Source organism: Nannospalax galili, unplaced genomic scaffold (assembly GCF_000622305.1).
Source record: "Nannospalax galili isolate Female #2095 unplaced genomic scaffold, S.galili_v1.0 scaffold159, whole genome shotgun sequence".
In the NCBI taxonomy this organism is placed as follows: domain Eukaryota; kingdom Metazoa; phylum Chordata; class Mammalia; order Rodentia; family Spalacidae; genus Nannospalax; species Nannospalax galili.
In genome coordinates this window covers 1,765,310-1,781,416 of record NW_008343239.1, presented here as the reverse complement: position 1 = coordinate 1,781,416, position 16,107 = coordinate 1,765,310, and the positions used below count along the sequence as shown (strand labels likewise).

The 16,107-nt window shown below is 46.7% G+C and overlaps 1 protein-coding gene across 1 annotated transcript in view; it reads right to left on the bottom strand.

The window, feature by feature from the left end:
* Positions 1-16,107, bottom strand: part of Rhpn2 (rhophilin Rho GTPase binding protein 2) — a 68,914-nt gene that overhangs the window by 10,622 nt on the left and 42,185 nt on the right. The window contains exons 5-12 of the mRNA XM_008839461.2: positions 14,920-14,997; positions 14,437-14,561; positions 13,611-13,777; positions 9,217-9,404; positions 8,669-8,825; positions 6,841-6,963; positions 3,853-4,047; positions 958-1,034 (exon numbers count right to left, since the gene is read on the bottom strand). Of these exons, the coding sequence (XP_008837683.1) occupies positions 958-1,034; positions 3,853-4,047; positions 6,841-6,963; positions 8,669-8,825; positions 9,217-9,404; positions 13,611-13,777; positions 14,437-14,561; positions 14,920-14,997 (1,110 nt within the window). The remainder of the gene's footprint in view (positions 1-957; positions 1,035-3,852; positions 4,048-6,840; positions 6,964-8,668; positions 8,826-9,216; positions 9,405-13,610; positions 13,778-14,436; positions 14,562-14,919; positions 14,998-16,107) is intronic.

Sequence of the window (16,107 nt, the reverse complement as noted above, 5' to 3'; positions counted from 1 at the left end):
TCAACCCACGGTACCATATGCATAAGTAAATAAATGTATAAATAATGCACAAATAAATAAAACCAAGCTGGGCATGGTAGCACACACCTTTAATCCCAGCACTCTGGGAGGCAGAGACAGGCAGATCTCTGTGAGTTCAAGGCCAGCCTGGTCTACATTGTGAGTTCCAGGCCAGCTGGGGCTACAGGGAGACCCTGTCTCAAAAAGATAAAAAGACAAAAAACAAAACAAAACTAAACCAGAAACAAATAAATGAAACCTGGAACAGGAGAGATGGCCCAGTGGTTAAGAGCACTGGCTGCTCTTGCAGAGAACCCTGGTTCGATTCCCAGCACCCACATGGCAGTTACAAACCGTCCTTAACTCCAGTTCCAAGGGGATCCGACGCCCTCTTCTGACCTCCGCAGCATTGCACGACACGGGTACTCTCACATACATACAGGCAATACACTCATACACATAAAACAAAAATAATATTTAAAATAAATAAACCTGTGATATAAAAAAAAACTCTAAAATATCTAAAAGTCAACATTTTATACATACTATAGCCAAAATTTGCATGCTGAAACCAAACCACCAATGTGATTATTAGCAAGTGGAGGCTTTTCAAGAGATGTTGAACTCCATTATTGGAATGACTGCCCTTATAAGGAAGCCCAAGGGAGCTCATTTGGCTCTTTAGCCATTTATGGACAGTAAGAAAGTATCACATGTGAACCAGAAAGCAGTCCTTCACCACACCCTCAATCACCTTGGGCTTTAACCTTTGGCTTCCTAGCTACCAGACCAGGAGACAAATTTCTGCTAATTATAAGCTGCCTAGTTTATGGTATTTTGTTATAGTAGTTCAGATGGATGAAGACTTAAGACTTTTCACAGATTAATTTTTAGAAAAGAGTTAAAAGCTATGCCTCCAGATAATTTATGAAATAAATAAGTACTTGGTCAACATACCAGCTTCTGGAAGAAGTCCGTTACCGTAACCTTGGAGAACTGGGGTAATATTATTTCAACCTCTTGCTCAGTTTTTGCTAGAAAAGATCACAAATTACAGAATAAATGTGTGGGTAATGGAAAGTGATCCTTGAAAATTCAGGTCTCCGGGCTTCTCTCTAGACAGACTAACCATGTCTCTCCCTGCTTGGTTGAAGCAATTATACGGGAGATGGATCCCAGCACAGGGTGACTGTGCCTTTCACTGTGCCTCCTATAAACTATAAATCATTTAAAGCTAGGACAGGAAACGCCAGACACAGCCCCACCTCCAAGGAGCATGTTCATAGTCTTGTGGACTTCCATCTGGCCTCAGAAGCCCTTCTGAGAAGACACATGTGTTTTCAGTGCACAGCGAGCATTAGTTCTCTCACGCTCAGGACAGCCATGTGCTTCCTGCTTCCACCTTTGATATGTGATGTGAGGACTTCACAGGGGGGCAAATGCTTTGCCCAGGCTACCTCCTGAGTTATAGGTCTTCCTCTGTGGAGTTTAAGTCTCTACCTCCCGGCTCAAGGTGACTAGAATTTCAGAGGAAAATCCATGACAGCCTCTCTCACTTCCACCTGTGTGGTCACCTGGGACAAGAACTTGGATCCCTAAGCCTTTATGTCTATTTTTGCAGTGGTGGGGACCAAACCCAGGGTCTTACACATGCTAGGCAAGTGCATAGAGCTAGGCCTGCAACCTCTCACTAGTGGATTCTAGGCAGGTGCTCTACCACTGAGCCAAGCCCCCAGCCCCTCACTGGGGGATCCTAGGCAGGTGCTCTACCACTGACCCACACCCCCAGCCGCTCACTGGTAGTCTAAAGCACTCTGCCAGCCTACTTCCTCATCTTTAACACAGGTATTAGCACTACATTCAGTGTCAGAGAATGTATGGAGATGGAGATAACTGTCGTGTCTGACAGACCTCACACACTAACACTGATAGAGAAGAGCCCAGAATTCCAACTTGAGCAGGTTCTGTCTCCTGTCTTGAGGGAGCTGCAGAGATGAAGGCCAGAGGTGTAATGGGGGGAGAGTTGAGGGGTTAAGAGACCATGACACATATTTCTTTTATTTTTTAATTATGTGTATGTGCATATGTCTATGCATGTGGGTGCAGGTGCCCTCAGAGACCAGAGGTATAGGATCCTCCTGGAGCTGGTGCTACAGGCAGTTGTGAGCAGCCCAACATGGGTGCTAGGACTTGTGTCCTCTGCAAAAGCAGTATGTACTCAAAGGGCTGGAGAGAGGGCTCAGAGGTTAAAAGCACTAACTGTTCTTGTAGAGGACATGAGTTCGGTTCCCAGCATCCACATAGCAGCCAACAACCATCTGTAACTCCAGTTCCAGGGGATCTGACACCCAGCTTGTGGCCTCTGTGGCCATTGCATGTACATAGTACACTTACATATGTGTAGGCAAAACACTCATACATATAAAGTAGAAATAAATTACTAAATTTTTGTGTGTGTGTCTTTTTGAGACGGGGTCTCCCTGTAGCCCCAGCTGGCCTGGTACTTGCTAGGTAGACCAGTCTGGCCTCAAACTCACAAAGATCTGCCTGCCTCTGCCTCCCAAGTGTTGGCAGTATGTGCTCTTAACCACTGAGCCACGTCTCCAGCCCTCCTTCCAACCCATAATATACAGCTTTTTGCTTTCATTCAGAGTTCCTGGCTCAAGGATCCCTCCCTGGGTCAGGCTATAGAAACTAAAACTTCTTTTCCCAGAGGCAATCATAAAAGCTCTAATCTTTCTGTCTAGGATGAGGCCACAAAGAAAATCTCTGACCTATCCTTGCCTGATAGTGGGTCATAAGACCTTCTCCATCCAGAGGGGCCTGCTCCATACTCTGGAGGGAGGAATACTGCACAGGTTCCACCAAATCCAGGCTTGGTTGGTTTTTTCTCTACCTCCTCAGGAGGGTATGGACTCAAATGGGCCACCGTCCATCACCTACCTCTAATTTCTAGAAAAATCCTAGCTGTTCCTCACTGTAAAGCTACCCTATCAAGAAACATGACTATCACTCTCCAAGTGCAGCAACAGCTGTCCAGGTCACCTGAACATCCTGAACACAGCAGTGGGCAGCACCTGGGGGATGCTTAGAAATGAAGGTGGGCACAAAAGATGGAGCAAGGGGAGAAAGAGCAAGTCCAGAAGAAGAAACCGCACACACCGGCTTTCAAGCTAGGAACCAGAAGCAAGGCAGCCATTGCAGCCCAGCAGAGGAAGCTGCAGGGCTCAGAGCTCCAGGCGTCTCTGGCTAGAGAGACGGCTGAAACATGTGAAAGGTTTTACACAAGCCAACACAGAGAGAACAGACCCGAGAAAAGGCCAAGAGAAGGCGGGCTAGGCAAGAACAGTCAGCAGAGAGACACAGGCTCCAGAGAGCAGAACAAGTCGGGAACAGCGGACACTCTAACACAAAGAAAGGTGCAGGAGTGGAGGCAGGGACTACAGGGCCGCTCAGGCAGAGGGGCTCCAAGCTGGATGTGAGAAGTTGGAAAAGCCAGGGCAAGAGCAGCATTTCCCCACTTGGATGAAGCAAGGTTTTTCCTATGCAACCCAGGCTAGCTTTGAGCTCAGGCTATAGCTGAGGCCAGCCTCAAACTCATGGCCATCATCCTGCTTCAACCTCCTCAGGGCAGGAATTACAGACATGGACTACCACAATCAAGAGTAGCACTAGCCTCTCCAGGATACAGTCCTATCAGTGCCAGACACCTGGCAGCTAGGTCTTGTGTGACCCCTACCCAATGGCCAAATAAATATAGATTTTGTATCTGTGGCATCACACACATACACACAGAGCACACTACACACTGCACAGGTACCATGTAGCCAGCCCACAGTCCCCACCACTCACGAAGAACATCTGGAGCATCAATCAAGTTCAGAAGATCATCATCCGCTTGGTGCTGGGCATACTTGAGCTGAGTGCGCTGCTGTGCAGCAGACAGCACGTCCCGGAGCACTTGAATGTCACGCAGCTTCTTGCAAAGGCTGGCCTCCCTCAGCGACTCCTCATGGTGGCCAATGGCTCGGTGCAGATGGCCTTTGCCTGCAGGTAAAATCCACCACCCATGTGGCACATGAATATACTAGAGCACTAGAGGATTCCAGGGTTAGCCCCAGAGTGTGGACTTCTTTTTCTAAAGGAGCTACCTGGAAGCAGAGGCCCCTCTGAGATGCATGGGTAACTGTGCTCACCTATGTCTATTAAATATTCACTCAACAAACATTCACTGAATGTTCTTGGTGCTACAGATAAAGCAATGGACAAAACACTCATGCCTCCCTGGAGTTATAAGTACAAGCTGAAGACAGGTAGCCAGGAAACAAGAAAATGCAGAATAGATCATCTGCAATGAGGTTATGGAGAAACACAGAGCAGGAGAGACGTGCATGGCAAAAGACTAGAAATGGGAGCCGATTGTCTACAATGAGTAATTCGAGAAGGCTTGTTTTGAGACAAGGTCTTGCTATATAGCCCAGGCTAACCTCGAACTCATGATCTGCCTGCCTTGGCCACCTGAGTGCTGAGTATGACAAGCATGCCCAGCACCACAGCCAGTTAGAAACATTTTTGTAGGTTTATTTGCATGTGGTATGCATGTATGTATTCACATGTGTGGGAACATGTATGTGTATGTACATGTGGGTACAGATGCACATGGGTGTGGAAGTCAGAGGTTAATGTTGGGCATCCTCAGTTGCTCTCTGCCTTCTACATTGAGGCAGGGCCTCTCACGGAACCCAGAGCTCACTGATTCAGTTAGTCTAGCTGGCCAGCCTGCTTCAGGGATCTCCTGCCTCCACCACTTCCTGTGAGCTGAGATCACAGGCAGGCTGCCATACCCAGGTAGCATTTACATAAGTGCCAGGGATTTGAATTCTAGTCCTCAGGCTTATGTGTTTTTATCCACGGAACCATCTCCCCAGACCAAGGAAGGCTTTCTAACTTTTTAAAAAATTCTTTTTCTGTTTTTAGTGTGTGTTTGATGAAGTGACTTTTATTATCTACCCATCCATCCATTCATCCACCCATCCACCCACTATCCATCCATCCATCCATTCATCTACCCACCCATCCACCCATCCATCCATCCATCCACCCACCCATCCATCCATCCATCTTGGAGACCAGCTCTTGTGTTGCCCAGTCTGGCCTCAAGTTTGCTATGTAACCAAGGATGACTTTGAACTTTTTTTTTTTAATTACTTTTATTCTATGTGTATGAATTTATTGCCTGCATGTATGTAAGTGCACCCACAGAGGTCAGGTGTTAGATCCCCTGGAACTGGAGTTAAGGACAGTTCATAGCCACCATGTAGGTGCTGGGAAACAAATCTGGGTCCTTTGCAAGAGCAGTCAGTGCTCTTAATTGCTAAGCCATCTCTCCAGCCTGCCTTTGAACTTTTGATCTTCCTGCCTCCACCTTCCCTAGTACCAGGATTACTGGTTTATGCTGGTGTTGGGGATCCAATGAAGGTTCCAGACTAGGCAAGCACTTTACCAACTGAACTACATCTCCAGTCCCTGATAAGGTAACTATTGAGCAGAGTTCTGAAGGATGCAAAGTAGGAGCCATAAGGATATGACAATGTCCCTGAAAGAAGGAACAAATGCAAAGGCCCTGGGGCAGGAACATACTCAGGGCTTCAAGGACAGTGGGACTGGGTTAAAAATGGAAGGAAGGAAAGAGAAAAGGCAGAGAACAAAGTCAGAAGAGCAAGGGCCAGTTCACACCTGACCATATAAATCACAGTGATCTGGAAGGCCGGATAGGAACATAGCAGGGTAGGTGGAGAGGACTCCATTGACAAGGCTCTGCAAGAACAGAAGGAAACAGAGGCCAGCTATGAAAACAGGGACCCCAGCAACTATCCATGGGGCTGGGTGATGATTATCAAGTCAGTGTCTGTTAAGTAAGCTGTGTTGATGTGTGGCTTCAGCCAAGGTGGAGGATGAGAAGAGATCAGGTAGAGCCCATGGGATTTACTGAACAAATGTGAAATGAGAAAGGCAGACAAGACCGCCTAGTAAGGCCCGGGGCTTTAGCCAAAGCACCCCAGAGGCAGAGCTGCCATCGCCAAGATGGGGCAGCTCATGGGAAAAGATGGTCACACTGAAACATGGCAGAGACCACACCAGGACACCCCATTTCTACCCTCACTTACTCTTGATGAAGCATAAGAAAATCAACAATGGACGCCAGGCACGGTGATACATAACAGCACTCAGGAGGCTGAGGCAGGAGGATGGCAAGTTTCAAGGTCTGCCTGGGCTACAGAGCTTGGACAGCCTACCCAGAACCTGTCGCAAAATGAAAATTATATAAAAGGCTGGGGCTGGGGCTCAGGGGTGTAGCACTTATACAGCATGTATAAGGCCCTGGGTTCAATTCTCAATACCATGAAAGCCAGAAAAGGAGGAAGAGAGAGAGGGGAGAGAGCACTCAGGAGCCCGAGGCAGGAGATCATTGCTAGTCTGAGGTCAGCCTGTGCTACACAGATAGATGTTGTCTCAAAACTGAATGAATAAATTAAAAGAAAACCAATGATAGTGTGACATTACCATCTGTGGACAGCTACTGTGTGTCCGTTGGGAGGTAGTCAAGGACCTGGTGCTTTGATGGGAAGCTTGGCCACTTACAAAGCCTGGAGAACACAGATCTAGAAGCCCTGATGGATGCTAAGGCTGGCCAAAAGATCTCACAAAACAGAGCAGCCTTGACTCTGGTGGCCTACTCTCCCAAGCCCTCCCCAAAAAACCCATCTTGGGGCTATTATGTGAGCAGGCGTGGCTGGGGCAGGAGCAAGCAGGTCCTAGTCACAGGAGAGGAACACGCACCCAGCTGCCCTCGCTGCTGATCACTCTTCAGTGTGTCCAGGGGCGTCATCCCATCCGGCATGTGGTCGTCGTAGAGCTCCGACAGGCACTTCTCCTGGTGATCCACGTCTACACCTGGCTTTACTGCAAGGACAGCTGCGGGTTAAATTCTCGCACTCTGGAGCAGGTGCCTCAGACCCACACAGACAATTCTATTTGAACTGTGACACCATCAAGTCCTGGACTTTGGCCTTGAGTTGCCCTTCCTGACTACCCCTAGATGACCACCGCAGGGAATCTTCCAGCACAGCTCTGACCCTGTGGCTGCCACATCTGAGTACATCCTGGGGGCCTCCGTACCTATCCCAGCCTAAGATAAGTACTCCCTGCACTCAGTATCACCCACCCTAGAACAGTCTTTTTGTTGTTTTGGAGACAGGGTCTTTGGTAGCTCAGGTGAGGCCTAGAACTCACTAAGGAGGCCAGAGGTTAACCTTGAACTTCTGATCCTCCTGCTGCCTTTCAGGAGCTGGGAACACAGGCATGCACTACCACATCCGGTTTATTCAATAGCATGGACTGAACCCAGGGCTTCCTGCAAGCTAGGCAAGTGACTACCAACTAGCTTATCTCCAGCCAGTGTGATGTTTAATGCTAATTTTCTATGTGTGGTGCTTGAGATGGGACTATATCCTGGCCCCACAATTTCTAAAATCTCAAAATTAATGCAAAAAGTAGAATATGGTGGCTCATAGACTGCACCCAGAAGGCCAAGGCAGGAGGACTGTGGGCCCAAAGCCAGCAAGCCAAGAGTTATCTCAAACAAAAGGGAAAAAAATAAAAGAAAGGCCCACAGTAAACAAAATGTCAAACTTTTTTAAAAATAAGGTTCTAATTCAGCTCAACACAGATTTTTGCTGTGATCCCTGTTTTGATTTAAAACTTTAACAGCAGAGTTTTTATGCATTAATTTTGATTCATTTAAAGTATCACCTTTATGGGCTGGCGAGATGGCTCAGCCAAGAAAGATGACTACTACCAAGCCTGATGTCCTAGGTATAGATCCTGGGACCCACATGAGAGAACAGACTCCTGCAAGCTGTCCTCTGACTTACACACACACATGCATACACACACACACACACACACACACACACACACACACACGCACACACGCACGCATACACAAACACACTAAATAAAATGCAATAAAAAATTTAAATAAAACTATTTTTTTAATAAAAACTGCCTTAGCTGGCATACACCCAGCATCTGGGGAGGTTGAGAAAAGATCAGGAGTCTAAGGCAAATCTGGACTTTATGATACTTAGTCTCAAAAAACAAAACAAACAAAATCACTCTCTGAAACTGGGTATGGTGACACACACTTATAATCCCAGCACTCAGGAGACTAAGGAAGAAAGATCTTGAGTTTAAGACCAGCCTGAGCTACATTAGTGAGACACTTGTCTCTAAATAAAAATAAATGATAATTAAATATTATCCCAATAAGGTCCTGAGTTCTACCCGCAGCTAAAAATTGAAAAAGAAAAAATGAAAATCCTACCTTAAATGCTACTTGTCAAGACGACTAAGTTTGGGACACCTCTTAGATTCTAGGTTTTAGTTGAAAAATCATCTGCTTGATCCTAGACAGAATTAAACTGCCCCCTCCACTCCTACAGAAGTAGGCAACCCCTATCTCCCACAAGCTAGTTCGAGAGTCACTTGAGTCAATGGGTGCTTTGGGGGTGGGCACATATCTAAGACAGGAAGACAGATCCTCCTCACGTCAGAATCCTCCCCGCCCCCCAGACAGCAGGCCAACAGCCCTGAGCCCAGGACTTACACTGGTGGTCGATGAGGAGGATAGCAGCAAAGTAGTGGGCTAGGGCCCCATAGTGGTGGGCCTTGATGCAGGCCACACTGGCCCATGAGTAGGGAATGTTCTCTTTCACGGGTGCCTGGCTCATGGCTGCGTGCAGCTGCCGGTAGGCTTCTGCCACCTGAAACAGAAGGGACATGGGCAAAGAGGGCTCAGCACAAGGCCCCTCTGTAGCCTAGCTGTAGAGAAAGAGGCCTTTCTTCTAAGCTGGAGCCCCTGCTGGAGACTGCTCCAGAATGTGGGCACATGGCCAAGCAAGTCCTTGTGCTGTCAGCATCAGAGTTAACAGAGGGATCAGGCAACTGTCATTATGCTGCTTTTTGGGCCGAGCTGCAGATGGAATCAATGATCCGTCTCTGAAACACCGGTTCTCGCCAAGCAAACACATGCCAGCAGCCTCTGCCGGGTCAGGCATGCTGCCCAGGCTGTGGGGCAAAGCTGCTGCCATGGGAACCCCCTGCTGCTCCCAGGCACCCGCACCCTAGGGACTCACAGGAACAAGGAAGCCTTACCTTGGCGGCCTCCTGAGCCACCTTCACCAGCATGAAGAACTCATTCCGGATCCCAGGAAGGCAGATTTTCTCAAATACACTTTCTTGGGCTTGGGCGAGCATCATTTTGACCAACACACTGAGCATGGCGGGGCTCATGTCATAACTTGGAGTATGAGTGAATGTCTCTTTCAGGTAGTTTAAAACCCCTAAAATTGTAATGTTTTTGTTTATTAGTAGGAGACAATGCTCATGTCATCATGCTTTTGTAGAGAAGGATAGAGCAAGAAAATAAAACAGGGCTGGGGTGTAGCTCAGCAGTGGAGCATTTGCATAGCACACACAAACCTCTGAGTACAAGCCCCCAAATATACCTAAATAAACAAATATATCAATCTAGCAATTAATCATGCATCTATCTATGCATCTATGTATGTATCCATCTATGAATGCATCTACCTACCTACCTGTGCGGGATAGCTTTAGTGTCAACTTGATACACCTGGGTTGAGGGAGCCTCAATTGGGGAATTGCCTCTATTGGACTGGCCTGTGGCCATGTCTGAGGGGCATCTTCTTGATGAGTGATGTGGGAGGGCCCAGCCCACTGTGGGTGGTGCCACCCCTGGGCAGGCGGACCTATGTAGCATAAGAAAGCAGGCTGAGCAGGGGCCAGGGGAGCAAGCCAGTAAGCAGCGTTCCTCCATGGCCTGTGCTCTAGCTCCTGACTCCAGGTTCCTGCCCTGAGTTCCTACCTTGGGCTCCCAGATGAACTGTGGTGACTTGGGAGATGTAAACTGAATAAACCCTTTCCTCCCCAAGTTGGTAGTGGTCAGAGTATTTTGTAACAGCAATGAAGAGAACAAACCAGAACACTACCTATCTAATGTGTATTATAAACACATTTATGTAACATATATGCACACATACATTTTGCCTGGTATGGTGGTACACACCAGTAATTCCAGCACCAGGGAGGCTAAGGTAGGGGTGTGGAAAGTTCAAAGTCATCCTGAGCTATATATGTAGCAAGACTATCTTAAACAAACAACTAAAAAAATCTGACTTTCGATTTCTAATTATTTAGCCAATCCCACTCCTGTAAGGATAGGACCAAATAATTGAACAAAGAACTTAATCACTACCTGTACACCCCACAGCAGCACTAATCACAATAGCCAATAGGCAGAAACACTCCCAAAGCCCACTGATGGGTTAATAGGTGAACAAAATGTGGCCCATACACACAGTGGAATATTAAAAAGCAACGATGAGCTGGAGGTATAGTTCAGTGGTAGAATATATGCTTAGTATGCACAAGGCCCCAAGATCAGTCCCCAGCACCACAAGCAAAAAAAAGGAATGAAACTGGTAATACACAACAACGTGAATGAAGACATTCTCTTGAGCACAATAAGCCAGCCGTACAGTAACAAATATCACACGATTCCATTTAGTGAGGTTCCTGGAATAGGCCAACTCAGAGGCACAAAGTAGAGCAGAGGTCACTAAGAGCTGCAGGAAGGAGGAAAAGGAGTTATTGTTTAATAGGCACAGAGATACCAGATGTAGTGGCATATGCCTGCAAAACCAGCACTTGTGAGGGGGAGGCAATTTAAGGCCAGCCTGGGCTGTAGTCTCAATAAAATAGGCCAGTTCCAATCTGAATGAACACATTCTGGAGCTGGATGGTGGTGAGAGGCACACAAGGTACTCAATGCCACTCAGCTATGTGCTTAAAAATAGTTAACATGCTAATTTTACTCATGAGTATTTACCGCAGTAAGAAGTGGTTAAGACACTGCATTTTATGACAATTCCATGCCTTATCACAATTTTTAAAAATTGGATTCTCATCTAGGACTTACAGGTGTGTGGAGCAAGGAAGCCAGCTTCTCTGTTCTATGCCCGGGGTGGAAATCCCACCCAGGACTGGGCATGTGACAGAAGAAAACAGAAAGCAGGCAAGTGGGTGAGGGGCACCGGGGCCCACGCTCGCCCATGAGACCTAGGCATTCAGAAGTGCAGGGCTTTTCCTGGGGAGCTTGGGAAAGAACCACCCAGACCCCTGTAATGGATGTGCCACACTGTCACCCTCAACTGACTTTCTGATACTTTCAAAAGATAACTGTCAGGAGCACTGACTGACAGTCAACCTGAGTTCAATGGACTCTCCACATGCATCCCATCCAGCTGGTTCCACTGGTTTCGCTGCCCCAAAGAGGGATTGCATCTGCTGGAGGCTGTTTGCTCCCCTTCTCCTCCCTTCCGGGATCCCGTTCCCAAGCTTCTCTGTGTGTATCTCTGAAGCCTTGGAGGCAGGTCACAAAGTGTGCCTGCCCTAATAGTCCTCACAAGCCAGACACAGAGGCACAAACCTGTAATCCTAGCACTGGGGAGACAGAGTTCAAGGCCAGCCTTGGCTAAATATTAGGAAGACCTTGCCTACAACAAATAAAATAAGTTCCTCAGAAGAAAAAGAGGCATCTACAAAAAGAATCGTAGCCTACCATTTCATCATTTCACCCCAATGGGACCAAGCATTTTAACATAAGATACTCTACCATGGGTCAAAATGGCAAAGCTCTGTGGTACATCTTAGGTTTACAGGGCAATGTTTCCAGCAGGTTCATGCAAGAAGAGGAGATGATCAGCACAGAGGGGAAAAAAATGTTAGGCTGGAGCTGGGAGTGGTGGCATATACCTGTAATCCTAGTACTTGGGAGATTGAGACCCAGAGGATCACCTCAAATTCAAAGTCAGCCTAGGCTACATGATGCATTCAAGGCCATCCTGCTCTATATAGTGAGACCCTTTCTCAAGGGAGGGGGAAAAAAAAAGTTATAAGGCTGGAGGCTTGGAGGGTCACACTGTGGTCTGCACTGAGCTGCTGTTACTGCCCTCTGTTATCATGCTGAGTATTGCCCAGACATGGACCCTGCTACAGGGAAGCAATACAGACAGACCCCTAGGACACCTTAATCTGTCCCAGACTGGCTCACTGCACCAGCTCTGATTACGCCAGTCCCATAGGCTGGTGTTAAGCTGGTTTTTTCTTTGACCCAGAATCTGATTCATAAAAGCATAAGTTGTGGGGGTAACAAAGTTAAAATGGGAAAAACAAGCTGCCTATAATCTCAGCATCCATACTAAGGCAGGAGGCTCTCACGTTCAAGGTCAACCTGGGTCACACAGCAAGCTCAAGGTAAACCTGGGATACACAGGGACACCTTGTCTAAAACAACCAAGGGCCAAGGGCTATGCATATAGCTTAGTGGTAGAGTTCTCACCTAGCATGTGAAAGATCCCGAGTTTCAGCCCCAGTACTGCTTAAAAAAGGGGCTGGGAGTATCTGGGAAATGCCTGAAAGGTGACAGAACTCCAGGTATCCCTTGTACATGTCACTTGAGAGGGCTGAAAACAGCACCTCAGGCTGGCAAACTTGGTGGATTAAGCAACTATAAAGGTGCAGATGGTGATACAGTAATTCCCTGTTATCTGAGGTTGAGCTTTCTTCCGGTTCAGTGACCTCCAGCAAACTGTAATATAACATTACATGGAAAATTCCAGAAATAAGCAATTCATAACATTTATGACACTATTCCATTATCATTGTCATGTTTCCTTAGTTGTTATTTGTTAATCTTTTAACTGTGCCAATCTATCAAAGATACATACATATATGGAAACTTTTCGTTTTTCTTCTTACTTTCCTCTCCCTTTCCCCATTCCATTTATTTATTTATTTATTATTTAATTTTTGTAGTACTGGGGGATCAGACCCAAGGCCTTACACAGGCTAAGCAAGTGCTCTAGCACTGAGTTACATCCTCATTCCTCATATAGGGAGGGAAACAGTACACATAGGTTTCAGAACTATCTGTAGTTTCTTGGAACGTGTTCCCTGTGGATAAGCAGAGATACGGACTGTTTATAGGTACAACTAAGAAAATTTAAAAGGCTACATTTTCACAAGCTGGGTCAAGTTACTGAATTCCCACTATTCAGAAATATTCACTGCCATCACTGAGGCCACTCATCTGGAAAGATTAATCATTAACCACAGGCCTCACTGTGTACACGAGTCATACTGGACTAAGATGACATGATGTCAATCGCTGAGTAAGTCTCCTGACCAGGAAGTTACATGGCCTTCCCGCCCCCAACCTCTTACACGTGTGTGATACTGGGGCATTCATATATCAGCCAAACTACCACTGAGCCATGTCCCCAGCCCCTCACTGGGGTATTTTTAGACACAAGCTCTCTTGCTGAACCACACCCTAGCCCCTAGCCTGGCCCTTTCAGACTTGTGAGGCCTTGTCTTTTGGTGGGTCTGCAGAGAATCCAAGCAAAAAAATTCTTCAGCTAGGGCCCCAGTGCCACTGTATAGTGACAGCCCTGGAGGACACACACCTGCAGCTCTCTGGAAGGCATCCATGGCACTCTCCAGGCCAGCCTGTGTCTGCCGGTTACACCGGGTCCCAATCTGGGTGTACAGTGCCCCGATATTGAAGAGGATGCTGGCCTTCTCCAACAGCAAGTTCTGCTGGCTGACAGGAACCCCAGTGAAGGAGTCATACCTATTGAAAACAAACGTGTTCTGAGCATAGGGATTACTTAGTTAATGAATCTCACTCCTGGAGACACAGGAACAAAACCCATTTCTCACATAAAATTCACAGATGCACAGGCAATGAGGCTTTTGATTCTAAGCAAAATGATGGGCCTGATTATATGAGGGTACATGCCTGTCACTGCAGCACACACTGAAGCCCGAGGCGGGAGACTTGAGACCAGTCTGGGCTACATAACAAGAACCTAGCTCAAGAAATCATAGCAATCTTTAAAATAACAACTCTGGAAGAATCCAAATGTTCCGATGCAAGTTTTAAAATCCCTTTCTGGAGGTGCACACCTATAATCACAGCACTTAGGGTGCAGACACAGATCCAGGCCAGACTAGGCTATGTAGAGAGATACTGTCTTAAAAGAATTTTACTTCTGATTAGTTCCACCCAAGGGTCCTGGACACACACACAGAGAGACACAAAAAGCCTTTCTTTGGCTCATTTGTTCTGGGATACAAGAAGCCATGGTCTATTGGAGCCTTCTCCCCTGGGTCTTTGCATAAACAAACACCAATTTATGGACAGCCCCCACAGCCTCTGGAGCCTGCTGTACAAATACTGCTGTCAGAATGAGAGGCAGCACAGCAAAAGGGACCCAGGAAAGCACCTACCAGGTAAACAAGAGCCCCATGTGGTGGGTGGGTGGAAAGAACCTGCTCTCCACAAAGCCCAGCTGGATGAAGTAGGTCATGAGCAATTCAACCCCGGCCTCATCCCGGCTGGGCGTCCGACAAGCCTGAAATTAAGATAAGGATGGGTATGAGCCAATGAAGATGTAGCCCAGGACCCATCCCCGCACATGCAAGCAGGTGCCTCATGCTATTTCTATGGTGTGTGGGGCCTACTTCATGTATCACAAACTCTAGGAGGGGTGGCAGAGGGCCAGAGAGAGATTTGGGAATCCTGGAACCCAGCCCCAAGGCCAACACTAACACTCTCCCATTTTATGGCTGTCTTGTAGAGCAAGCAATGGATGATTCTGGCACTCCCTCTCCATCCCTGGCATTCTGCACTCTCTAAGCTACAAGCATCAGTCATGGGATCCCCCGAAGCCTCAATAAGCAGAGCTGACTCCCCTTGACCACTGCAGTTACCTGCCGAAGATCCATAAGATCTGCGATTTCATCCTCATATAAATAGCTATCTTCACTATAATGTTCCAAGATAAAATCCTGTAAGAAAAAGGAGGTAAAAATGAGACAAGGTGAGAGTCAACAGCTGGGGTGCAGCTCAGTGGCACAGTGTGTGTTCACCATGCACAAGGCCTTGCATTCTATCTATCCCAGCAAAAGAAAAACACAGTGACTCAAAACCATACATCTGTGCATGGTGGCTTTTGCCTGGAACCTTAGGCAGAAGGACTGGCAAGCTCAAGGCCAGCCTGGGCTATAGCATGAAATCCTGCCTCAAAAAAACAAAACCAGGGGCTAGAAAGTTTAACAAAGAAGAAAGAGTCTTAAGGGGCTGGAGAGCTGGCTCAGTGGTTAAGAGCACGGGCTGCTCTTGCAGAGGACCCTGGTTCAATTCGCAGCACTGACATAGCTGCTAACAACCATCCACAACACCAGTTCCAGTTCTGACGCCCTCTTCTGACCTCTGTGGACATTGTACAACAGAGGTGCACTTATATACATGCAGGCAAAATATTCATATACATAAAATTTAAAAATAAATTAAAAATCCATCCCAACCAAAACAAACACAAAAACCCACGAATCTGTAAAATAGTTAGGTGTCACATGTGCCGTTTAAAATAAAAAGGATGTGATACAAAACAACTTATAAGACAGCACAATAGTGACTATGATTTAGAGGATTTATTTTCTTAATTTTGTTTATATAGATGTCTAGAGGGTTTATTAGCTTAGGAAAAGTTGAAATTATTTTTTATTTAAAAATGTCTTTATAGGGGGCTGGAGAGATGGCTCAGTGGTTAAGAACACAAAGTTGACATGGTAGCACATGCCTTTAGCCCCAGCACTCAGAAGGCAGAGACAGGTAAATCTCTGCATGTTTAAGACCAGCCAGGTCTAAACAGCAAGTTCCAGGCAAGCCAGATAGAGTACACTGGTCATGGGGCAGTTGGGGGAGGTGCAGAGAGGGGATCTAAATACCATCAAACTATGTTGTATGAAAAAAAAAAAAAATCACATAATTTCAATAAAAAACTAAATGTTTAGAAGTTGGTCATTTTACCTCTCTCTCTCTCTCTCTCTCTCTCTCTCTCTCCCCCCCCCCCTGTGTTTGTGTGTGTATGTGTATATGCATGTCTCATGTATTCC